Source organism: Trichoplusia ni, chromosome 28, assembly GCF_003590095.1.
Source record: "Trichoplusia ni isolate ovarian cell line Hi5 chromosome 28, tn1, whole genome shotgun sequence".
Taxonomy (NCBI): Eukaryota; Metazoa; Arthropoda; class Insecta; order Lepidoptera; family Noctuidae; genus Trichoplusia; species Trichoplusia ni.
The window spans coordinates 751,631-778,792 of record NC_039505.1 but is presented as its reverse complement, the minus strand read 5'-3'; the positions used below and the strand labels follow the sequence as shown (position 1 = coordinate 778,792).

At 35.8% G+C, this 27,162-nt stretch overlaps 2 protein-coding genes across 2 annotated transcripts; both read right to left on the bottom strand.

Moving 5' to 3' along the window:
- Positions 1 to 6,734: 6,734 nt before the first annotated feature.
- Positions 6,735 to 10,175, bottom strand: LOC113505998. Its single transcript, XM_026888864.1, has 2 exons — positions 9,831 to 10,175; positions 6,735 to 8,930 (listed from the first exon to the last, which is right to left on the bottom strand). The coding sequence occupies exons 1-2, from the start codon at positions 10,173 to 10,175 to the stop codon at positions 6,735 to 6,737; spliced, it is 2,541 nt and encodes an 846-aa protein (XP_026744665.1).
- A 10,828-nt stretch (positions 10,176 to 21,003) lies between these two features.
- LOC113506033 lies at positions 21,004 to 24,088 on the bottom strand. Its single transcript, XM_026888898.1, has 2 exons — positions 22,952 to 24,088; positions 21,004 to 22,183 (listed from the first exon to the last, which is right to left on the bottom strand). Exons 1-2 carry the CDS (start codon positions 23,411 to 23,413, stop codon positions 21,296 to 21,298), a joined length of 1,350 nt encoding a protein of 449 aa, XP_026744699.1. The 5' UTR covers positions 23,414 to 24,088; the 3' UTR covers positions 21,004 to 21,295.
- Between the last annotated feature and the right edge of the window lie 3,074 nt (positions 24,089 to 27,162).

Sequence of the window (27,162 nt, the reverse complement as noted above, 5' to 3'; positions counted from 1 at the left end):
AGAATAAAACTAACAATTCTAGTTGTATGTTTATGTCACTCACAATCCTTAATATGTAGTTGTGCGTGTAAGTAAATTAAAATGTTGTAATAATTAAGTTTAGTTACCACGTGTAGCAACACCGCCGATATTATCACAATTTCTGTGTTATTTATAATGAAATGTAAGGTGGTAGGTAAGTATTAGCAGAAACTGCTTTTAAAACTAACCTCACCGAGAAATCAATTGTCAATAAGTTACGTATAGGTGCTTAAAATTTTGGAACGTTTTCCGCATTACTAACAATGATATATTCATCTTGTTCTAAGTAGAATACGAGATACTAGGAATATTTTTTTATGACAAATTGATACCATCGGATTCTCTTATATTTGTTTATTCACGTTCTTTATCCTCGTCTCCAATGTTATGTCCTGTATCCAGCTCGGGGGAGGGTTTAATGAAACACTCAATAAATACTTGCTTAGTGCGCATACGCAACGCCCGCTCGCCGCGAACTCTGTCAACGTAATGTCGAGCAGGCGGGTTGCACTCGCATAAATGGCTCAAAATCACCAAGGTTGCAAATTTCAAAATAAGTTTTGTGAAAAAAAAGTTCTAGCTATAATGATGATTCTTGGTTTATTATGGCGCAAAATTTATATATTAATAAACTTTGACAGGGCAGCGCGCAGAATTCTCGAGTTTTTTTGTAGTATTATTTTGTAGTGGATATTTAGTTAAAAAAACTATCATCCCGGGAACGTTTTTCTAAGTTGGATAAAAAGACCAAAAACAAAAAAAGCACATAATTTAAGCGTATTCAAGTAGCATGGGTATATAATGATTCTATATTGTATGATTAATAATGAAAACAAAAGATATAAAAACTTCTACTAGCAAAATACAATAAAAAATTTAATAAATTACTATTACCGTGCATAAAATTTAAGAACTTTCATAATGTACAAAACTTTTACAATGAAATTAACATTAAATGAAAGGAGTGAACGTTTGTTGATATAATAAAATATTAATATTTGAAAAAAATATACGCATTTTACTGAAAATTTTATGATGTTCCCGGAAATGAGCAACCGTTCCCGTAATGATAAAAATGTTGGCGGAATGACGACATTAATACTATAAAGTTAAATAAGGAAATGTTCAAGCTATAAACAATAGTTTACATAAGAAAGTTATTTATTTATTTGCACACAAGAAAAACACTCTTAACATTAATACATTCTTATAATTATACACGGTGATTTTTTAGTCGTCTTACAAAAGTAGCCCAGTTCATGTATCCGACGTAAAATACCCCTAGGCGCGATTATTATTTTTTATCATCAACTAAGATATAAATACGAAGAAAAATTAAACAAGAGAATATATAAGAAGTTAAGAATATCTGAAATATACTCTTAAAAATGATAAAAACGCCGCCGCCCGCGGCCCTCACCATTGTTACAAGGCTCGGACCGCGCTCGCAACAGAGCTGTGTTTCTAAAAAACTACGAATTGCATCATAATATTGAATAAAAAATGCATTTTAAAATTCAAATCTCATAAATACCTATTTTTTTATCATGAATGTGTTCTAGTCATTGGATACATAAACAAGCCTGCTTTTGTAAGACGACCAAAAAATCACGGTGTATATGACGGCGGGGGTTGTTCAGTATCGCTCATCGTGGGCTCTCGTGGGCAATGTTAGTACAGAATTAAAAACGGTTTAACTCTCACAATCGTTATTTTATTGTCCGATTTAATTTAACCTTAGTGTGGCTAGGCAGGTAGGTAGGTTTACACAGTACAGGAACACGTGATAGTTTTAGTGTCGTCCGCACCGGCTGATTGCCAACCAAGAAGTGACAGCCAAACCGCTAGCGCTGGCTCAACTGCTGCCTCGCCCCACCATGCAACCTTCTTCCGGTGCATTCCAACACTAACTCCATCGAGCGCAACTAGATGGCGCTGGCGTTCCGGAACTGTCGTTACCGATTTTGCCGACACGGCCATCCTGCTAGCACACGCCCTCGTGTGTTGGTCAATCTGAAATAGAAGAAAAGCCACAACAGTACCTTGTCTCATTTCAATTAACCTACACAACGAGGAAAGTAAAAAGACTCTGCGCTCTACACTTCGTTTATTTCATGAACCTTACAATAATCTAAGTCATCAATGTTTTAACTGCTAAATCATAACACACATACCACAGCCATGTACCATCGTCATCGTAAAAAAACTGTAGACATACTCCAAGCTTACAGAAACTTCCAAGTAAAAAAAACTAACGCCACGGCTATCCAGCCGAAAAGCAATCACATTGCACTACACCACCCCTGCGGTTACACGTTACGGTCTCCATAGACTACGACCTCCGCCAGAGTTAAACACACACCGCGCACCCTAGGACTACTCGAGTTGCCGCAAGAGATACCGATTTCTGCCGGGCTACGACTACGAAATAACTACTGGTACGGTCGAACACATTACGGCCGTTAGATTAATTTACTCAAACCTTCTGATCTTGATCATCATCATTATCAACACGATCATCCATTACATCAATCTCGACTGGTACATGGCATTTTCCTTAATCTATCATGAGCAAATTTGTAAGTACGTTTACAATTCAAAGCTTTTAATGTGTAACGATCACCTTCCAAAACTTCGATTACTCTAAATGGACCTTTGAATTTCGGATCTAATTTTGTCTGATTTTGCTCTTCGTTTTCTTACAATACAAAATCACCAATCGAAAATTTATTAACTTTTGCCTTTGTCGCATCAAAACGGGCCTTATCATAATCCGCACACTTCTTAATATTGTCAGATGCAACTTTCCGTATTTCGTTAATGTCAACGTCGGTCTCTACGTCACTACTACACATCAACGATAACGGTCTCGCAACTTTACCAATTAAAAGCTCCAAAGGCGAAGCTTTCGCCGTACGGTTCATCGTACAATTTATCGCGAGCTGTACCTCACCTATAGCATCTTGCCACGACCTATTATCACTAGTCTCTATCGCGGTTAGCATAGACTTTAATACACTCATCACACGCTCTACCTGCCCGTTAGCACGAGATGAACCTGTCGCTATGAGATGTAAATTATGTCGAAGCATACACCTCCATCGAGCCTTGAGTAATCCGAAGCAGCGTTCAATGCGAAACCTCGCTTGGACATGACGTCTCGTGTATGCATCTTCTTGCGACCCTGGTTCACAATTTAATATGGGCGTCATCAACCATGAGCGCTGTGGATAGCCAGAATCTCCTAAAAAAAGATAATATATTTTTTTTTATTCCTCTCCATTTTTAATAAAGAAGAATTGAATAATCATTATTTCTTTCAAGTCATGCTCCTTTCCATGCTCCATCTTATTGCAGATGTCTCACTATTTAAACTTACCAAGTAACCAAACATGTTCACCACTTTCATGCAGCCCTTGCATGTATGTGCCCACATGACTCGCTGACCATATGTGGAAGTCATGAGCAGCTCCACCAAATTTAGTGTTTACATTGGTTATTCTTAAATCAAAATCACATATCTGCAAAGAAAATAAAATAGTTGTTACTTATTGATTGATTTGCACAAAGACACAAATTGCAATATGGGGAGGGATTTAATCTATACTCTATACTAATACTAATATATAAAGCTGAAGAGTTTGTTTGTTTGTTTGTTTGAACGCGCTAATCTCAGGAACTACTGGTCCAAATTGAAAAATTATTTTTATGTTGAATAGACCATTCATCGAGGAAGGCTTTAGGCTATAAACCATCACGCTGCGACTTATAGTCCTTTGAAACCTGTAAATTATTTAATAATTTTACAACAAATATCAAATAGAACTTTAGTTATGTAGGAACCTTTAAAAAATTCAACCTATTTAAAAAATACGTTCTTCTCTTTGATTATGGATCTCTCCTGAGGTGTTTGTGGAAACACTATATACCTGCTGACCATCCAATTATGGTTAAGGGCGTTTACTACCTCTCTGATGCAGCGACTTGTTGTCCGCTGTGTCAAATACTGGCCCACACCCACAATCTTTTAGAACGACCCTGTAGCTAAAAAGCTAAGAGCACATAGCACCTGAAACATATAATAATACATAGGCAGGTTAGGCCATGTTCACGACGATAAGATCTATATAATCTTGGCTTGTTTGGTGAAAATTTGATAACTAAACTCTTAATTAAAAATACGTCTTTCCTCTGAGAACATTTATTTTAACACAGACACATGTCATATCCTACGATACTTAGATGAGTGAACATATGAATGTAATTTGAATGTGTGTGACCGAATGTCTGTGCACGTGAAAGATTGAATCTGATTTGATGTATGAACTATGAACTTAATCTATTTAAACATACCGCCCACCAAAGGACGTAGTACTTTACAAACCTAAAAACAGTTGTATAGGTATACAAAATAAAAATCGAAACAAAGTCTGAGTACAAAATTAAGCTATTGAAACATCAAAGTGTGTATGTTGAGTACTTAAATGCAATACTTAAAAATAACACGCATATAAAATATATCTTCACATATCTTAAGTTCTAAACAATTTTATAAAGATCAGTGAACCCCGCCCACCGTGATACAAAATGATAACTCCACTTAGTCCTTACTTACTAAATGCATACTTAAACAGAGCAAATACAATAGACAGAATATGCTTCTACTTTATGAATAATACTTATGCGACAATAATTAGGTGGGGTTTCACTCTTTAATTATCAATGTAAAACATTTAAGCGACAAATGTTAACAACAAACAAAAGAAAAAATACAAATCCCTGTTTGTATTCTATACAAACCTACCATAGCAAATGTTCGTAACATAAAGATTAACGTAACAAAATACAATATGTATATTAATATTTGTTCGTTTATACAATAATGGTTCTTAATAACTGGTAAGAAGGTACTTAGATATCTACATTATAACATTATAGCTTAGTAAGTCAACATCAATAGTGAGTAAACAATAATTTTACTTAGGTAGTAAACATAATTTACTAATGGGACGTTTGAATTCGCCATTTTTACATTTAACGGATACAACACGTGCGATATTGTCTGGCCCTAAATATTTTTTAGTTATTTTTCCTAAAATCCATTTAGCAGGTGGGATATTATCGTCTCTTAAAATTACTATGTCACCAACTTCAGGTTCGGATCTTTTAGTGTTCCATTTATATCGCTGATTAAGATTAACCAAATACTCCCTATACCAACGCTTCCAAAAGTTATTTACAATTTTTTGTGTTAATCTCCATCTATCCAGACCTACTACATTATGATTAGAATTATCTTCGTCGGGGATACTTATCAATGGTTCACCTATGAGGAAATGTCCCGGTGTTAAAGCTTGAGGTTCGTTAGGGTCATCACTCATTACTGTTATTGGCCGAGAATTAAGACAGGCCTCGACCTGAGCTAAAACAGTAGACAGCTCCTCATAGGTAAGTGTGCTATCTCCGATTACCTTGTATAAATGTGTTTTTACGCTGCGAACTCCAGCTTCCCAGAGACCTCCAAAATTAGGGGAATTTGGAGGAATAAAATGCCATGTTGTATGCTCTAAGCTCAATAACTCCTCAATTTCACGTGGCACAGATGACTTAGCACGATCGAACATCTCACGAAGCTGTTTGTTGGCACCAACAAAATTAGTGCCGTTGTCACTAAACAAATCTTGACAGTGACCTCTCCGTGCTGTGAAACGTTTAAACGCTGCAATGAACGCCTTTGATGTCAGATCTGTTACTACTTCCAAATGAATGGCTCGAGTAACCATGCAAATAAATAAACAAATATATCCTTTATAGGATTTCGATCCTCTACCAGGTGAGAATCTCACACTAATAGGTCCCATGTAGTCACAACCGGACGATTTAAAAGGTCTGGTTGGTTTCAACCTAACTTCTGGAATTTGACCCATCAGTTGGTTGCTTTTAGACTTGGAATATCTCAAACATTTAATACACGATCTGTAATGACTTTTAACTAATTCTTTCGCTCGCAATATCCAATATTTCGTTTTTAAATACACAACATAGCTTGAGGTCCACCGTGAAAGGTTTTATGATGAGCATCACTAATTGTAAGCTTGGTAAGATGACTCTTAGCAGGCATAACGATGGGATGCTTTGTATCATAAATTACTTCTGACTCATCAATACGACCGCCAACTCTTAGTATCCCATTTTCATCAAAAATGGGACAAAGAGTGCGGAGCTTACTTTTCTTGGGGACGAATTTCTTCAACTTTAACTGTTTTATCTCTTCACTAAAATTTTCTTCTTGAACTTGTTTGATGCATACAATTAAACTCTTATCTTTCTCCGCAGGTGTTATAACATTTGTATATGATTGTTGTTTTTCCTTTGGTAGTCTTAAATTCTGTAAACCCTTCTCCAATAAGATATAGCTTTTAAGGTTTTAGACAGTGATGAAAACATAGTCCAGATGAATTTATTCTCCAATACAGGTAAAACAGTTAAAGATGTGTGTTTTTCTTCTTCATGAGTGTCCTCGATAATGACAGAGTTATCAAACTCTGTAGTTGATTGCGAAAGCCAAGAAGGTCCTGACCACCATAATGAATGTTCAGGTAAATCCTGTGTTGCTATGCCTCTTGAAACACAGTCAGCTGGGTTCAAATCAGTTGTAACATGATTCCATTGACTGTAGTCTAAAATATTAAGAATTTCCGACACACGATTACTCACAAAGGTAGTCCAGCGGCTAGACCCGCTCTTAGCCAGGCTAGAACTATTGTTGAGTCGGACCACGCATACCAGTTGTCCTTCGGAATGTTCATTATTTGTGAAACTTCAAATAATAATTTTGCTGCTAGAGCTGCACCACATAGTTCCAATCTAGGAATTGATATCTCCTTCTCAATAGGGGCCACTTTGCTTTTTGCTGATACCAAACTTACACAGATTTCGTTGTTATTATTAATAACACGAATGTAAACAGCAGCGCCATACGCTACCTTTGAAGCATCACCAAATGCATGCAACTCAACCTTTGACCCTGGACTAAAACAATACCATCGTGGTATGTTTATATTATGTAAATATATCAAACTTTCTCTAAATTGTGACCATTCATTCGTTAAATCTGTAGTCAGTACATCGTCCCAATCAAGCTTCGACTTCCACAGCTTTTGGATAAATATTTTTGCCTTGATGATCACGGGCGCAATCCATCCTAATGGGTCGTACAGTCGGGCCACATCCGACAATACCTGCCGTTTAGTAACAGGTTGTGTAACGTCTGGTAATTCTAGTGAATACTGAAAACAGTCTATGTTCTTATGCCATTTTAAGCCTAATACCTTCATGACAGCGCTTGATTTTAATCTAAATGAATCGTCGCTACTGTGATTGTCCTTTCCTATATGTGTCAATAAGTCTTGATTATTGCTACTAAACTTTTGCAGTTCAAAGCCGCCACTGTTCATCAACTTGTTCATTTCATTATATATGTGTACAGCCTCTGGTAGTGTCTCACAGCCAGTCAAGAGATCGTCAATATAGAAGTCCCTCTTTGTAATACTTGATGCAGTAGGAAATCTTGCATGTTCTTCATCAGCTAACCTTTGAAGGGTTTTTACAGCCAAATATGGTGCGCACGCAGTACCAAAGGTCACTCGCAATAATTTGAAATGTTGTAACGGCTCGTTTGCTTGTGGTCTCCATACAATTCTTTGAAAGTCTGTGTCCTCAGAATTGACTTTCACCATTCTAAACATCTTAACGATATCTGCTACTATGCATATCCTGTGGCTTCTCCAACGCATTAGAATGTGTCTCAAATCCTGTTGTAACTTGGGACCCACCATCAGATTATCATTAAGCGAAAAGTTGTTTAATCCTTTACATGACCCATCGAAAACTACTCTCACTTTTGAGGTGTCTTTATCTTGTCGAACCACGGCGTGGTGAGGGAGATAAACTGCTTTGGGATTATCTACGTCTTCTTTTTTTATTGGTGTCATATGATTCATTGTAAGATATTCTTGTAGAACATTGTTATATGTTTCCTTTAGGGTAGGATCTTGCTGTAATTTCCTTTCTAAATACTCATATCTTCTTGTAGCTATTATTACTGATTTTCCATATTGACACTCTGGATCTTCTTTATCAAAAGGTAATTTAACTATAAATCTTCCTTCTTTATCTCGTGTTGTTGTTTTGTCATAAAATTCTTCACATTGTTTTTCTGTGTCTGTCATCTTCTTCTGTATCAGGTTGGGCTCATTTTCCATTTCCCAAAATTTTCTAAGCAGTTCTTCTCCACTTAAGTGTAAATGCATGGTGATTATTCCATTATCAGCAGAAGTTGAATTTTTTGACACCCTCCCTGATAATACCCAACCTAGGGTAGTGTTTTGTGCCAATATTTTATTGTGACGCACAATACCATCCAATAAAATCTCGCTGTATACTTCTGCTCCAAGAAGAATATCAATTTTACTAGGTGTGGCGTAACCTGGATCGGCTAGCGGTATTTTATCTAAATGTAGCCAATCAGGTGAATGTAACTCGGTTGAAGGAAGCAATGACGTAACAGATCGCAAAACATATGCATTTACTTGGATTGAAACCTCAGGGTTATGACGTGATACCACTCGAAGAGAAACCATGTGCTTGACATTCGTGTGGCTACCGCCACCTATACCGGAAACCGAACCGCTAACATGTTTACGGGAAAGTCCAAGCAATTGAACAACTGACTCGCTAACAAAAGACGCTTGCGACCCTTGATCTAATAATCCTCTTAACTGTTGTTTGTACCCGTACTCATTGTACGCCCAAACAGACACAGTAGCTAACAAAACTTGACTCGGTTCTAAACCTCTACTCGAAAAATTTGTTGAAATAGGTGTACTCACGGGTTTGTCTGACTCACTCTGCATAAAAACATCCTCAGTCTTTGATTCACTGCTCACTTCCTTTTCAAAATGTAATAATGAATGGTGCCTCCTGCCACATCGCTTGCAACTTGCTGGATTGCGACATTTAATAACTGGATGAGATGGAGAGAAACAATTAAAACACAAGTTATTGTTCTTAACATAATCTTGCCTTTCCTTTACACTAAGTTGACTAAATTCCTTGCAATTATATATATAGTGTTCACCTTTACACTTAGAACATTTAGTAGTTACGTTAGAAATATTCCTTTTACTTTCAATAGATCCATGAAAAGACTTCGACTTTGTGTTAGTATTGGTACGTACCTTGTTCGAATCGATCATCTCCAACGACCTAAATTTCGATTCCAAAAACTCAGATAATTGTGTCCATGACGGTAAGTTGTCACTAAGTACACCTAACTTATATTCCCACTGCTTTACGGATTCAGGATCTAATTTAGAAACCACTAAATAAGTAACAAACGCATCGTTAATTGACTCGGTACTAATACCCATATTACGCAAAGATTGTAAACAAGTTGTAGTTGTATCCAATAAATGTCTAATGGCGCTAGAAGATTCGCTAGTAACCGGTTTTTGTGTAAACAATAATCTCATAAGTGCATTACAATTATAACGCTTATTATCATAACGTTTAAGTAACTGTTTCCAAGCTTCGTCATAATTATCATTAGTGATAGAAAAATTACGTAACAAACTTTCCGGCTCACCTGATAAATTACTTTTAAGATAATGTAATTTTTGCACCGGAGACAGATTCTTATTGGTATGAACAAGCGAATTAAACATATCGTAAAACGATTGCCACTCAACATATTTACCACTAAATGTAGGTAACTGCACACGCGGTAATTTCACCTCGCACTCACTGACCGTTTGTTCAGCACTTAATTTTGGTGTTACGGACGAAGTTTCACTCGTTGACGCGACATAAGGCTGCAGGGCTTCTTTCAATAAAGTTTTGTATGATACATATAATTCCTCGAACTCTTCATATATATCTTCCGTGAAGTATGAATGCTGTTTGTCCTTCAAGGTCACCTTGCCTATAATAGACTTGTGGCCATCTTTAAACACTGTCCACAGTTGCTCCAAATTGTCCAATCTGGTTTCCAAATATGGTTTTTTAATCCGTTCTTTCGGTGTCTTTTTATAGTTTTTTTCTGCCTTCTTCAGGTTTTCCAGCACTTCCATTTGATATGCCAGAAGCACTTCCATGGTGTGAAAATGTGTAGAGAGACGAAGAAAGACGTTGAAACTCCAAAATCCAAACAAATTTATATAGATTTGAATGATTATTTTGCTAATGATTTATTAGTTACTCGCACGATGTTAGCAAAGATAATCCACTCTGGCATGCTATTGTTCTCGCAGTGCCGACGACGCACGTGGTCATTGGAATCGACTTGATAAAATCCGGCTCGAAGGACCATATGTTCACGACGATAAGATCTATATAATCTTGGCTTGTTTGGTGAAAATTTGATAACTAAACTCTTAATTAAAAATACGTCTTTCCTCTGAGAACATTTATTTTAACACAGACACATGTCATATCCTACGATACTTAGATGAGTGAACATATGAATGTAATTTGAATGTGTGTGACCGAATGTCTGTGCACGTGAAAGATTGAATCTGATTTGATGTATGAACTATGAACTTAATCTATTTAAACAGGCCATGAAGGTTGATTTCATTATTTTAATTTACATAATAGGTTTATCAAGTATTGTGTGATAAGAACCACAATATTATTGTTGTATAGTACATCACCTATAATACAATTGTTTTATTAATTTAAAGTTTCTTACCTTTGTTTCCAGGGAAATCTCAGATGAACCTTTCAATAGGGTATGACTCTTTAAGTCGCTGCATAGCTTTCGAAAGGTTTTTTTGTTAAGCCTGAAATGTTGCATGAACAACAATTCTGGCATTTCTTGAATTGATTCCAATTGCCTTCGGTGTACTGTACGCTTTTGGCGCCTCTCCCAGGTGTTTTCATTGCGTGCAGCCCACAATAAACGTAGAGAATGCATTTTAAAATATATTGACTTCGCGAGAAAAGAAACTTTAGACTGAACTCAGTGAACACTTGACGTCTAAAATCAGCAGCTCAATGAAGTTCGGCCATATTGTAACGATAACTACAACGTTTGAACGTTCGTTTCGTTATCTTTTTTGACGATCAAGATCGAGACAATAACGAACACCGAAAGTGCTACATGTCTACGCATTTGTATGGGATAAACGCGATATCGATTCTTTTCGTTATGAATTATAACATTGTCTACCAACTTACGATAACGATGACGATTGACCATTGACGAACCACGTGACTTAACGCGGCTTATGTCAATCCCATACTGTTTAGTCTTATCGAACTTCGTTATCGTTTTTAAATTGTTACTTTGTCTAAGCCCCCTGGTCGTCTCCTCTGGTCGAAAGGCTTACTCCAGCATTCCGCTCGCTTATGGCCCATTTTTCCGCAGTTGAAACACTTTAGTGGCGTAACTTTCAGGCGTTTATTCTCGTAAGAATTCGATGTATTCATATTCATATTCATATTCATATATTTATTTGCATTCCATAATGTTACAAAAGATGTTAATAAAAAGGCTTAAAGCTAGGTACAATGTTATGGACCCTGTTAGGGCACAGCAAAAGAAGGCATTACAAATTTATATTACATATTTCAATAATGTACAAAATATTAATTATATGCTAAGTTAGTAGGTTTGTTTTTATTTTTTATTATTTGTTCATTTATGCTTTATTTATCTATGCTATGGTTTTATCTTCGAGGTACTCATTGACGCTATAGTAACATTTTTCTAAAAGAAGCTTTTTTAGCTTGTTTGTAAACATATGCATCTTTTTTTCATTTCTTAGTGTCTCCGGCAGTTTATTATATATTTTTATTGACATTACTAGTGGGCTAGTGGCATGTATTTGTAGTCGGGATGATGGTAGGTTTAGGCGTTTTTTGTGTCGAAGTGTGTATGTTGTCTGTATGTCTTCGCGTGTGGTGTAAAATTCTTTGTGTGTGTGTGCAAATTTACAGATTTCTAATATGTGGTTTGCAACTGTCTGTTTGCTCTATGTTTACCATAATCCGAACTAACTTTTTTTGGCTTTTGAATAGTGCTGGTGCGTCGGTGCTATTTCCCCACAAGATTACACCGTAGTTTAGCCATGCATGCGCATAGGCGTAGTAGGTGGTTAGAGCAGTTTTTAGGTCCGTGGTCTTTTTAACTTCCCGAAAAGCATATAAAAATTTGGATAGTTTTGATTTTATTTTGATTATATGTGATTTCCAATTGATGTTTGCGTCTATTGTTATACCTAGTAATGAAAATTCGTTAACTTGTTCTATTGTGTGATTTTTAAAAGAGAAATTTAGAATAAGTGGCTTTTTTTGACGTGGGTGGAATGCTACTATTTTAGTTTTTTCAAAATTAATTTCAAGATTGTGTGCATTCATCCAGGTTATTGTTTTTGATAGAATATTATTGAGTGAAGAGTGTATATTAGTGATGTCGTGACAAGGGGTAATAATCGAAATGTCATCAGCGAATAAGACACATGGACCGGGTCCTTCTATGGTTTTTGGAAGGTCGTTTATATAAATGAGAAAAAGTAGACACCCAATAACACTTCCTTGTGGAATTGAGGCTTTTATTGTTTTACCGTCAGAGCGGTAATTTTGAAGAGTTTTTGTTTCATTATCATGGAATTCTATTTCTACAAATTGTTTTCTATTTTCAAGATAGGATTTAAACCATTCGTGTGTTTTTCCGCGTATACCTATTCCATAGAGTTTACTTAACAATATTTCATATTGAACCTTGTCGTAGGCTTTAGTCATGTCTAGGAGCAGACCGATTGCGTATTTTTTATTATTTATTATATTAAGAGCTTCCTGTATGAATTTATATACTGCTAAAGTTGTTGACCTGTTTTTTCGAAAACCATTTTGACATTCATTGAAAATTCCATATTTCTCGCAGAAGGCGTACACCCGATTGCACATTGCTTTCTCAAAGATCTTTGATGCAGTCGGTAATAGAGCTATTGGACGATAGTTATTGGGGTCTGTTTTGTCATTTTTCTTATGTAGGGGTTTCACTATTGCTATTTTGAGCTGATCGGGAAAAACACCTTCCTCGAAGGATTGATTTATTAATCTGTAGAATGGTAGAGTTAGTTCGTCTGCACATTTCCTAAGTAATTAATATATTTATTTCATAAGGGTCTACAGGGCTGAGAAACAATGTGTTTTCGGAAGGAGAAAGTACGGAATTATATTTTGGTCTACTTGTTTGTATGTGGCTCTCTTCGCCGATTGATGCAAAAAAATTATTAAAAATGTTTTTGTATTTGTTTGGGTTCGGAAATTATATTATTCTTTGTTTGTAGTTTTAGATTAGTTCGTTCTTTTTTTAATGTTTTGTTGGTACGTTCATTAATTATACTCCACATTGTTTTTACTTTATTATTTGATTTATTCATTTTGTTAATGTAATATAGTTTTTTTGAAGTAGTTACAACCTTTTTTAACATCTTTTCATATTTTCTATAATAGTTTGTTATTATCGCGTTACTTGCCTTTAGTGTAAATGTTTTTAATAATCTTTTATTTTTGCAAGATATTTTTATGCTTTTAGTCAACCAATGTTTCTTTTGTATATTTTTAATTTTTATTTTACGTATTGGTATGCTTTTATTTAGTACATTTGTCAGCGTATCTTGAAATGCTTTGTAATTATCATTAATATTTTGATCTGTTGTTATAATATTGTTCCAATCTACAGTATTCAACGTGGATTTAAACTTTAATATATTTACATTGTTAAATAATCTCTTGTTTGTGTAGAATGCTTCAAATGTGGTGGAAATTTTTGGTATAGTGATGTTGATTATGGTTGCGCTATGATCTGAAAAACCTAAATCTTCTACAGTTGTGCATGTTCTATTTGGGTGAAAGTTTGTGAATATTAAGTCTAAGCATGTTGATGTGGTGTGAGTAGTACGTGTGGGTTTTTTTACATGCTGATTATATTTGAATTCTAACATTAAATCTAGAAATTGACTAGTCTTTATATTGGTATCTAAAATATTAATGTTGAGATCTCCGCCTATAATTACATTACATTTAGAATACTTAGTGTTTATATAATTCAAGATAATGTTTAATTGACTATGAAATATAACTTCTTCTCTCTTATTCCAATAAATCGTTAATAATAATATATTTTCTTTAGGTAATTCTATTGCACATAATTCTATTATATAGTCTATAGACATATTGGTAATGTCGTTTCTTACAATATATTCGAAGTGGTCTTGGATTAAGATGCAGACGCCGCCACCTCCGCGCGTACTTCTACAGTATGATGCTGCGATGTTATATCCGCTGAATTGAATCATACTGAGTTTTTCCTTTGTTAACCATGTCTCTGATATACATATTGCGTTGTAGATAGGGTTTTGTTCAATGAATGCTTCTAAAATATGTTGTTTATTGTTAATACTTTGGATGTTTTGGAACAAAACTTTAAATTGTTGGCCTTTGTTTGCGAAAGGATTGGTTGTCGGTAAACATGTCATGTGGTGTTTTATTTGGTTGGTACATGCTGTTTTCTATATTTTGTGTTCTGTTGAAGATATCATCTTTCTCATTAATATTTTTCTGTTTGTTTTCTCTGTTATTTGTCACTTTCCCTTCGATATATAATTGATTATGCCGGATTACTGCATGTAAGCCTTTCTTCCTGGCCTTCATCATTTCTTCTCGCAATTGTTGTCTTTCTTTCCGTGCATTTTCATCTAAATATTCGGATAGAGATATTCTTGTTTCTTGGAAGAGATAGCCGTTATTTAATAAGTATTTTACCATTCTTTTACTTATAAGTTCTATTACTAGTGGTCGTGTTCTCGCAGTGTTCTTTCCTACTCTGTACATGTTTTCTATATAGCCCGTTAAGTCTACTTGTTGGATATCACGAAACATGGCAATTAGTCTGTCGTGGAGAAGAGGTTCTGGTTCTTTGGAGTATTCAGTAAAGCCATAGATGACAATTTTCTTTAAATTACTTTCCGTGCATTCGATAACGGGGCCAGCTGAGGTATTATGTTTTAAATCGAATATTTCTTGTTTTAGTTTTTCATTCTCTCTTATCAAGTTCTCTATTTTTGTGTTAACTTTTTCTAGTTCCTGTTTTCTTTGTTCATTTTGTTTAGATAGATAATTTGTTTTTAACTCAATATCTTCTGTTAGCTTTGAAATAGCCTTATTAATTTCAATTTGAATTGTACTCCGCAGGTCGGTTATTATAGATTCGTTATTTTCTTTCAGACGTATCATTATCATTTCGCTTAAACTTTGTAGTGAGAGTTGCATGTGGTTTGCGGTTTGCAAATGGCTACTAGGGGTTTTTTCAGAAGTTTGGAGTGTGTCGCCTAATAGACTGAGGTCTTCAAAGCTTATATCGTAATTCTTGGACTGCGTGTTTGGTTTTCTTATTGTGATGTTATTTTCTTCGCACGGTGTAGTCACTTGTTGCATTATTATACTCTGCGAGCGTATAGGAGTATTGGTGTTATTATATTTGGGCATTTTACATCGGCAATCTTGGCATTTCCAGGTATTTTTCTGGTCCAAGGTCATACTTGTTTTAAATATTTCTCGTTGGATATTTGCGCATTGTAAATCGTACCCGTACCTACATAACATACAAATTAGATGTTCATTGACCGGAAGATCTTGTGTACATCCTGCGCATTTTTGTACAACTGTATTTATATTTTTTACGAGTGCTGCCATCTTGTGGGGAGAAGATTAATTGACTAGCCTTCGTTTGGTTACTTCGATAATAGATGGCGTTCTGTGTTTTGAAATCAGTAATTCGGATTATTTATTTATTATTATTTTGTTTTTAGCGGGTAATTTTAGATAAGTTGTTATTAGGAATATTTGTTTTATCACTATCGTACCTTGATTACTTCATCAACAGTATCTTAATTAACTTTCCAGTTCTAGTACTTTAACTTCACTGATATTTTTTGAAATTTGAATTTTGTTCGTTGAAACTTTTATCACTTAATTTCTTCCAAAATGTTTTTTATAATGTCTGTACTCCAACTTATATCACTGCAAGTTACAGTTTGACACAGTTTTAGTCACTTTTAAACACTATTTTCTCGCTTTAACTATTTTAAAAACTTTTTTAACGCGGAGCCGATGTTTGTTCACACACAGCAGTGCTGACATCTCCTCCATTATCCGATGAGTCACAACTAGTACCTATTTTGCGTTTCAATTGTGTGAACGCGTTTAATTCTTGTTGCAATTTCTCTCTTGATGCAATGTTAGTCGTAAACGCCATACGTTGAATTCGCGGATCAAATTGTGATATGTGTGCGAGCACAGTAGCCACAGCAATCTTTTCTTTCTTCATATCCTTCCAGCGATTTGTTAAAGAAGCTATCAAACGGCTTGCATAGGCGGGTAACGTTCCCTTTTCACTTAGTTCTTCGTTATGAATTTTAATGAGGGTAGCAGCCAAAGTCTCAGTCGAAATAAATCGCGACGTAAAAAGAATCTTGAATTCGCACCATGTCATGTTCTCGTACGCCATCTGGGATAGCCACGTGGATGCTTCACCTTTTAGCGCCTTACTCACAGCAAGCACGAGCTGACCACCGCTCGGAGGGTTTTGTGAAAAACATAAGTCAGCCGTTGCGCACCATGACCTTGCGTCCGTGTCTTCTTTTGCAGGATCAAATGTGGGTAGTTCTACCCATAGGCTTCGGGGTTTGCAAGGCTTCGATCAGTGCTCGCATGTTCGCATTTTGTTGTTCAAACATGACACGCCAGTGATTAACTCCGTTGTTCTCATTCTGTGCAAACATGCATCCCACTTTTGATGACGGCGGGGGTTGTTCAGTATCGCTCATCGTGGGCTCTCGTGGGCAATGTTAGTACAGAATTAAAAACGGTTTAACTCTCACAATCGTTATTTTATTGTCCGATTTAATTTAACCTTAGTGTGGCTAGGCAGGTAGGTAGGTTTACACAGTACAGGAACACGTGATAGATTTAGTGCCGTCCGCACCGGCTGATTGCCAACCAAGAAGTGACAGCTAAACCGCTAGCGCTGGCTCAACTGCTGCCTCGCCTTACCATGCAACCTTCTTCCGGTGCATTCCAACCCTAACTCCATCGAGAGCAACTAGATGGCGCTGGCGTTCCAGAACTGTCGTTACCGATTTTGCCGACATATAAGTATTTGCAGTGTAATAATCAGTCTAATGGAACTTCTATAATCATAGTCATAATCTTCTCATAGTTTTAATCTTAAACCTCTACTCTAAAATTTGTGAGTCCTTTGACCTAAAATCACAGTCTACTTCACTTAACTTCTACAAATAATGAAAAAATATAGGTAACATTAAACAATCAACATTAAATTCTGTAACAATAGACACGTTGTCAAAAAAAATAATTACAAACACAACAAAGTTTATTATTTTTCGAAAACACTAATATCAATATCAAAATAATAATATTCTCTATTTTGTTCTCTTTTCAGTAAAGGTGACGGAATAATACTGATTATTTGCTCAAAGTTAATATATGAAACATCCTTTGGTTCGTTTTTGGTGAGTTTGAATTTCCTGATATTGTTACACACAGATCTCAAAAAAGTTACTAAGATTTCCCCATCATCGTCATCGACACCTGCCTTACAGGTAGCAACATATCTAAAGCAAATATGTGGCTTTTCAGTAGGAACTTTTACAAGCAAGAATGTCCCAGGGGAAACGAGATTTGTATGTAAATTTTCTTTGTCATAAGATGTAGTTGCTTCAATATCAATCTGTTTTCCTTTAATCTGCTGACGAAGAGATATTGCCAGTAAATCTTCATCATCCGAAGAAGATGAGCTGTATATTAAGCTGTATTGTAAGATTTATAAATGCTTACTCTATTCTTAAATTGCAAATCTGTTATCATCGGCTCTTCTTCATCTGGAGATTCAATTTCAGACGTAAAAACATCGTCAGGTTCAACTGAACTTATGTCACAAAGACTAGAAAGCTTCGATAGTTTTAGCTCTTCGGGACAATGTTCGTAGCTATATAATTTTATTAAATTGTGCATCCCTCTTTGCCAATATATTTTTGTGATATCCATAATGCCTGGAATGGCATCCAAAGCATTTGGTACGTTGTTTTTAGCCTTTATTACGTCGCCTTCAGGGATTACCTTTACATCGATAGCAGAGTTTTTGAACAATTACACAAATTCTGAGGCTGTTCTAACGTCATTACCCATCAAGACGTGACTGTCTGCTGTCCTTTTAAGGTATCCCCTACGCCATCCATAGGGCCCTTACCATGCCCGGACTCACTAAAAGTCTAAGTAGATTGGATTATTTAATCCTAAATCAATGTCAGTATCCAAAGACATTTTGAATTTGAATTTTGAGTTATATTTGTACAGTTTCGGAATTGCGTTGTTGGACCGTCAGAGTAAATATGAAGTGTGTGTGTTTTATAAAATTGTTGTTAATGTTGGTTTCATATCAGCCCATACTGCATGTGCTTGGTGGTCTAAATTTTCGCTTACTGTGGCAAAAGAGTTTGATTTCAAATCACTGTTACCCTTTTGTAAATAATATACGCCTGTATGTATAGATAGCTGTTTCTTAGCAAAATGTGGTGACTGTATTTCATTGGCGTACTTCATTGTATAGTTCCCTGAAAAGTCTATTTGTATCATTACCTCATTTTCTTGTAAATTATCTTTCAGCTCTTTTTTCAATTTGTTGTAACTGTAAATGCCGTATAAATGTTTCTTCATATCCGGAATATCTTCAAATAAAGAGATTTTCAATTCTTTGACCGTACTCGAAATCGGAACCTTTTTCGTTATCTTAAACGTCTTTTTCTCATCTTTTACAATTTTATCTTCTTGAATGGACTTCCATGTAAAACATGTCAAAGAATCTTCATTATCTCCTAATTCAACCTCTGGAATTTTGAATTTTTCACACAAACTATTCATGCAGTCATGAGACTTAACATCACAAGTGCAATGTTCAATCAACTTTTCTATAGACGCGTGTGTAAGCTCTTTTGGGTGAATTTTCCGGACCCAAAAATTGCGTGGCATCGATGAAATCGGTACTAAAAAGCATTGTTATAATGTTCTAACATTTTTTTAGGTAGATGACATAAAAACCTATCTGTAGCACTAAATATTTTATTAATAGAATCAATAGGTTTTCCAAAAAAAAAAGTTAAACCACATAATCTTTCATCGCCGTGTTTGTCCACACGTCACCTTGATGTATTAAATACATCATAGATCAAAAATGTATCGTTATTTATATTAAAACTTAGTTTTATTTAATTCGTGAATAGTATTGTCTCGGAATACATTTATTCAAATATTTAAACAATACAACATATGGTTAATAAAAAACTGTTTGTCCCAGAACTAGCTTTCATCGCCATGTCCTAAACATATTTGAGAATATTGCATATTCTAACGTTTTGTGTCGCTCCCGTTGTGCGTTAAACGTTGCATATAAGTAACGTCGAAAGGCTCGACAAGGAACAACGTGTGTACGTGCCTGCGTTTTCGAGCTATAATTAAAAGTATTCGATTTTTTTGGTACTGGACATTTTTTCTTTCATCGCCATGGACAGGTCTAACTTCTATTTCAATAAGTTTTTAATCTCGATTGAGCATTCAATACAATGCCATTTATATTTAGTTTATTTGTAAAGAGTTCATTACTGTGAATTATTACCAGTTTTTTAGTAAATTGAATTATATCCCTTGATTTTCATCGCCGTGCTTTCATTGCCTTGGTTTCCGTGGACAAAATTTGCTATGGTAATGAAAAAAAATACACGGGAATGAAAAAAACATCATCGCCGTGCCTTGTAAAACAGTTTCCTTTCATTGCCGTGGCCACGTGTTTCATTTCCGTGACTTATGTTTTCATCGCCACTGGACAGGGATGTATCTATTTATAGTTATATTATAAAAATAATATCATGTGTTACTGGATTTTAACGTATTATATTCTATTATTATTGCGTATAAATTAATAGTATTTATTTTTGTTTCAATTATTAACTTTATCATTTAAAAATTCTTGTACACTATAATAACATTTCATTGCCATGCACGTGATAGATTATTCAAAAATATATAGTCAAAACATTGTTAAATATGTGTGTGTTTAAAAAAAAACTGTCAAAATGGTGGATGTAATTTTATGACTTTTATATAAGTATTCGATTTTTAGGTTAACTTTTAAAAATGATAATTTCAGAATTATTTACATGTCTAAACATAAGACAACATATTACTTATGATTTATTGAGGTATTCCACATAACGCACCTGTTTTAAAACGCACCTGGTGAAACGCACCTATTTTATTCCACGTAACGCACCCATGTTTAAAAATAGGGAAGAGAATTAACTAAACATAATAAAATATATCGATAATTTAAAGAAATCATTTGTACATCGATATCATCACAGGTATCGTACAAGTTGCTTAACCAAAAGTGAGAAAGTGAGAAAAATATCTTTTTGCTTTTGGCACTATAATGTGTACCTATTCAGAGACGAATGTTATTTTGGGTTCAAAGAGGAAGTTAATATGATGTTAATAATAAATAAAACGCACAGGTATAATAGAAATGAAATGCGTGTAATAATCACAATCACATCATTAAAGCAGTAGGACCTGCATAATAATTACAAGGTAACTTTGGGTGGTTGTATCGTAAATTGTTTGGTATCGTAGATACAGTTTTATACAGGTTCCAGGTATAATTTCAAAAAGAAATTAAATTAGATTTTTTAATAATTATTTAAAAAATCTAATATAATTTTATTTACATCATGTACTGTTTAATTATAAAAATAATAACAGAGTTATCATAATTAAAACGATTAAAAAATGAGGCATTCGTACTAGTCAGGAAAATATTTAATAAGTTATTATTTTCTCTATATAAAATTACAAAAAAAAACCAGATTGTTTCGCTGTCTTAAATAATAAAAACGCTATTAAATCCTTCTGGTTTGCAATCACAGTCACCTTAAAGCTAATAGTCTAAAGTAAATATAAAAAAACCTCCTTTAACTTAATATAATAAAAAATCACAGATGGTTATATAATCACAGTAACAATAATCTTATTACTAACAGTAAGTATATAAAAAATAAATAATCTTTAATATAAAAAATCACAGAATAAGCATTATCAATTCGTTGACTGATTAATCGTTCCTACAAAAAAAATATTAAAATCTTAGCATCTCCAGACAATGCCCTATAGAGATAGAGCCAGTCACGTATTGATTTAATATATTTTCAATTATATTGTTTCTTTCTTGGGCATGTTTTTGATTTTCGGAAATGTTCATTTTCAATCTCATTTCAGCAAAATTATTGCAGTAGTTTTGCAAGTATATTAACAGTTTGGCTAAATTTACACCGCCCTTTGGGTTGATTTTTTTATTAATTTCTGAATAATGTGATTCGACAAAATTATTTGTTTTATTCTTTTCACCGTAACATGTAAATTTGCCTTTCCAAAATCGGTGTTCTAACCATTGGGCAACCATATAATCGTTAAATTTTGTGACATTTTTGTCCTGTGGAGACTGACTCATTATATAAAGCCATGCCTCATCTAAATCTGTTATAGGTAAATGAGGTAATAAAGTGCATAAAGCAACATGTTTCCTAAAAATGCTGTTTTTGGATAGACCTAGATCCCGAGATTTTCTTCGAAGCGCTTGTTTATAGTGAAAAAAACACCCACTTACAACTGCATTTGGAAACACTGCTAGAAAACCGCTCATTGCGGCTTCCTCAAAGTCGCTTTTAAAAAAATCTACTTGCGTATTAGGTACTGTTGTTTTTAACAATTGAAATAATAATTTGTAAGTTGATTTCTTTTTATCACATAATAAAGCATACACTAATGGTTTCACAACGCCGTCTATGTCTCCGTGGATGCTGTAGAGTTGTTTGAATGGTTTTGGCACACTTTTGAAAGTTCCGTCGCAATATAAATGACGACATCTCCCTAATTCGTCTTTACTTTTCTGGGTAGCAAACAAAAGGATCCTCCTTTTACCGTCATTATAATCCGCAAGGATGAAGTTGCAAAATGAGTTTGGCACCTAAAACAAGAAAATGCTGTTTATTTATGGTCATTGACAATGATCGGTTAATTAGGTACACACGGCTGTACATCAAGCTGTACAAAAACCAGTATAAGCTGACCGTTCAATCTATGGAAAGATCATATAAAGCGAGTCCAACACAAACTGGTTTTGTATAGCTCGATGTGTAGCCGTGAGTACAAAAACTTTTACAAAAATAATGATGTTGACAAGTCGAGCCTTATAAACCTTAAAGGCGCTTGCCTTTAAGGTTTATGATACATATATAACACAAGTGTTTGGGGTAGAGTTGATAGGTCTAAAGCTCACAGACCCACTTATTTAAATGATTATTTGTTAAGTTTTTTGTCTAATGACAGGACAGGACATTTTAATGATTGTTGAATTTTTGACTTTGATTGGCATGTTTTATTCAAGAATTAAAAAAATATGCATTTTAACTTTAAAGAAAGTTGCTTTATACTAGAAGGTTGCTCTCTATTTCTCGTCTAAGTTTCGTGCACGATGCGCGGGCGCGAAGAGGGTCGCGGGGTACTAAAGGGTGGCGGGGAGAAGGGTCGGGCGGCGGACGGCGCGCGCGCGGCCAACACCCAACAAAGATCAATGGTTTGTGCCTGGCTGATAGATGGCGCTAAAACTAAATATTGCCAAAGCAAGCGGTGCGAACAACATTATGAAATAAAAAAATAGTATAGAGCATAGATTATTATGACTAAACGGCAAGGCATCAAATAAAATATAGGTATTTTTATATTAATTACTTACTTGTACATCTGTTGGAGATTTCCCAAACAAGCGCTTGACTCCAAGACTTTTATTTCTTTTGTTATATAGTGTAGTTTTAACATTTTTAAATTCTGGTATATCTTGTGTCAAATTTATTCCCTGGTCTAGTAAATTATTTAGCTTTCTTTTATAAACCTCAGGAAGAGGGTCCAAGGTGGACATGGCTTCTTGATGTATGTCATCCACGACTTCTTGTACAAATTGTGTTACTTTATTCTGCGTACAAAAATGCTCGTTGTTCTTTAAAACATCTTCATATTTGCTGAGAGTAAGCACGGCACCACATGCTTGTATAGTACACCGCCACAAAGTGTTCCCATTTTTATACATTTTAATTAGTCTATGCGTTTTATTTTTATATAATAAAACTCTCTTGCCCTTTCTGCTTTTCACATATTTAATTAGCTCGCTTTTATTACTAGTTCCAGCAATTGGTTCCATGTTAAAACTGCACAAACTTTTTAAATAACTTCACTTTCACAACTTCACTTAACACATTCGCGCAACTTATGAGTCTAAACACAGCAAAACAAACTGCAATTTTGCGTAAACAAGTTCCGGAAATGCTCGGCTAGATTCGTGTGAAGTCGGTAAACGCAACCTGTGACGCGAAAGGATACAATGGGGAGGCGGGGCTGCGGCTTGTGTCTGTGTGCTCCCGCGCCACGCGCGCCCCGTATCGCCAGAGATTAAGGGAGTATTGTACTAATACTTTCGGTTTTGGTTTTCGTCCATACTAACCAGGAATACTTTATTTTAAAAAACACTCTATGGTCGAGGAGTAAAGCATTTTTGTAAATTATATAAAATATTTTTTTTTACTTATTATCGATAGTTTCAGTTAGCATCCCATCTCTAATCGAAAATTTATCGTAGGTGCGTTTCGTGGAATAAAATAGGTGCGTTCCACTAGGTGCGTTTTAAAACAGGTGCGTTAAGTGGAATACCTCGATTTATTAACGAAACTAGCAAAAAAACTAGTAGCTGTGTATAAACATTTATTCAGTTTTAATAACACGTGTTCACCCGACTTGTTTACTCACTACTATAAAAGGACGTGTAACGCTCAGAGCCGATCACTTCTTGGTTGGCCGCCGAACAGTACGGAGCTCCGTGTTTGCCATAAAGAAAGTTAAGTACGTTTGAGATTGTTATTTTGTTGTATTTATTTCCTGTATTAAATGATAATAATTATTTTTATATTTTTATTAATTAAAATTTTATTCAGTTAAAAGTATATTTTGTTAAATATTAAATAAATAAAGTGTTAATATGAATTATTCGATGTATTTTAATGAAATTATTTCCCTTTTTTTTATTACTTTATTTATTTATTATGACTTTTTTTTTTATTATTCAATTTTAAAACCACACCTACAATTAAAGTTCAATGAACTACATTACTTAATATTGGAGTCTATTATTTTAGTGGTGTGACCACCTACAAAGTAATTATTGCGTAATATATCTGTTCTAAAGCTTTTGTTGTCATTTTGCGTTTCTTTTAAATAATAATTCAAAAAAAAATCTATTACACGCATGTGAAACATGCATGTTTCATCGCCGTGGCACGGAATTTTCAATCTTGTATATCTCGTTAGTTTTTTAAGCATATCTGCAAAGCTGATCTTAAACTTGAGTAAACACTATTTTATCTTGTTCTAAAGTTGAAGAATAAAAAATCCACGGAAATTAAGATTTTATTGGACCTGTTGAAATTCACCCTTTTGTATATTTCAGTTTATTGAACTTTTCTTCAAAATTTGCATGCTTGACACACAAGCATGTTTCTCTATCCCTTGATTTGGGAGCTAAGACGCAAAATGGTTTTGCTCTTAACAGCGTCGCATATGATAATACGATTCCAGTTTCTTTTGCAAATTTTGGCACTAAGTCTTTAACTGTATTTAAGAGGACGCGTCTTTGTTTTTTAATGCCATTATGTTTTACGGAGTCTCTCTTAGATGGGCACATTCGACTTACATCATCTCGTTCGAAGAAATCCACGATCTTTTGGCGAACCGCTTGCTTCAAAACAACTTCTCGAATTTTTTCATTAGATTTTAAAATCGATTTTTCCTGTCTTTCCTTTCATCTAGCCGGTAAAATCCTCTTGGCCATACGTAGCATATTTTTTGATAGTAACTGTCCTGAGAATGATCCATTATTAAATGATGTAACGGTTTACTCACGCGTATTTATCGGGGTAGTTTCAGACCCAACTGTAGTCCTTAATCATGAGCAGACGCGGCGGGATCGCGAGTCGAACTGACGTCAGCGGCCGCGCATCTCGCTGCGTAGCGCCTCGCTCGCGCCGTGAGCGGCGGAGGGGTCGGCGACGCCGGTGTCGCGGGTGGGGGGTCCGCCGTCGTCATCGTCATCATCCGTGCTCCCGTACCGGCTGAGTCGGTGCATACCGTGCTGACCGCGTCGCACTCCAGACCTAGCGTCGTTTGAAATGACGCAGCATTCAGTGCTGGTTTCCACGCTGGTGGCAGTGTCCATCCACAATCTCTGTTAAAATTCGGGTGACGACTGATTTCTATAGCCTCTCGTACTTTCCGCGGCACGAAGTATTTTTCCCTCGCTAGTACGGAGGCTTTGTCGAATCTTATGTAGTGAGCCGTCCCCGCATTACAGACATGTTCATTGTTCAGCCACTGCCGACTTCTCGGTGTCCATACTCTTCATGCTGCATATGTATTCGCCAAGTCTGGTTGCTACATTGCGCCGGGTTTCCCCAATGTAGCTCAGGCCGCAGGCGCACGGTATTTTGTATACTCCTGGAACGCCTAAAGGATCCTTGTCCTTGGGAGTGCGGACCATCTGTCGTAGTTGTCCTGGCGGTCGATAGATCATCTTGATGCTATATCTTCGGCGTAACAAGCGACCTATCTTATCAGTGACTCCTTGTACGTATGGCAAGCACGCAGGAGTGCGTTGAGCCTCCGCCGGACGCTTGCGAACTTCGCCCGCAATTCCCAGAAGACGTCTGCACTGGCGCCACTGATAACCGTTGCGCTCTAATACGTCACGCACATGCCTAAGTTCCGCATCAACGTATTTGTGGTCGCATAGAGCAAGTGCTCGGTTCAGCAGCGTACGAGGCCGCGAAGCACCGAATATAGGTGTGAGTGGTGGTAATGAGAGTCGGCTCGTAGGTACCGGTCTGTGTGCGTCGGTTTCCGGTAGACGGTGTGAGTTACGCGTCCGTTCGGCTCTTGGATGACCAGCACATCCAGGAAGGGTAACTTCCCTTCGCTCTCCTCCTCCATGGTGACCTCTATCTTCGCATGCACTTGGTTAAGTTGTGACGTCATTTCCTTCAATGCGTCCCGGGTGACGACAGCTAAAACGTCATCAACATATCGCCACCAGTATCGCGGTTTAGCACTGGCAAACTCCAGTGCTTTTTCTTCGAATCACTCCATAAAAATGTTTGCTGCAACGGGCGCGAGAGGCGAGCCCATGGCCACTCCGTCAATTTGGAGATAAAAGTCCCCACGCCACAGAAAATATCCACTTTTCAGACAGAAAGTGATGCTCTCAACATAGCCAGTAGGTATTGTAGATCCGCCTAAAAGGGTAGTTATTATTTGAATGACTTCATCTACTGGCATGGACGTAAATGTCACGACACGCATTAAACGTAAACGTGAAGATGAATTGGTCGTTTTTATGCAGGAAATACGGGACTTATTACAATCGGCCACAGCGCAATCAGAAGGTAAATTTAAATCATTACAAGAATCAATGAACGAAATTATTACACAGAACTCTTAGCTCAAAAAATCCCTTGCCTTCGTCACTAAACAATACGATGATATTATAATAAAAATGGATAATATCGAGGGCGAGCAAAAAATCAATCATGCCTACATTAATGAGCTTGAAGGTAAAGTTGAAAATCTGGAGCGTATATTATGTCCCACGAAAATAGAGATCAGAAATATCCCAAAGAAGGAAGGAGAAACAAAAGAGGACTTGCATCGCATCGTATCAGAGACATCGAAAGTTCTGGATATCTCTCTTCAACGACATGCGATTAAAGATAAACAAAAAAGCTGGAGGACCATCTATTATAGTCGACTTTGTCTCAGTGACTACAAAGGAAAATATTCTGCAGAAAGTCCGTAATTTCAATCGCAGTAACACTCAAGACAAGTTAAATACATCTCATATAAATATTC

What these genes read in the sequence shown, in the direction of transcription:
- LOC113505998 (XM_026888864.1), bottom strand. Translation starts at nt 10,175, where the DNA reads ATGGAAGTGCTTCTGGCATATCAAATGGAAGTGCTGGAAAACCTGAAG. An exon ending in AATTAAGTGCTGAACAAACG is followed by an intron (nt 8,931 to 9,830) that starts GTCAGTGAGTGC and finishes GTTTTTATGCAG; the next exon opens with AGTGAGTCAGACAAACCCGT.
- LOC113506033 (XM_026888898.1), bottom strand. Translation starts at nt 23,413, where the DNA reads ATGGAACCAATTGCTGGAACTAGTAATAAAAGCGAGCTAATTAAATAT. An exon ending in AATCTCCAACAGATGTACAA is followed by an intron (nt 22,184 to 22,951) that starts GTAAGTAATTAA and finishes TTCTTGTTTTAG; the next exon opens with GTGCCAAACTCATTTTGCAA.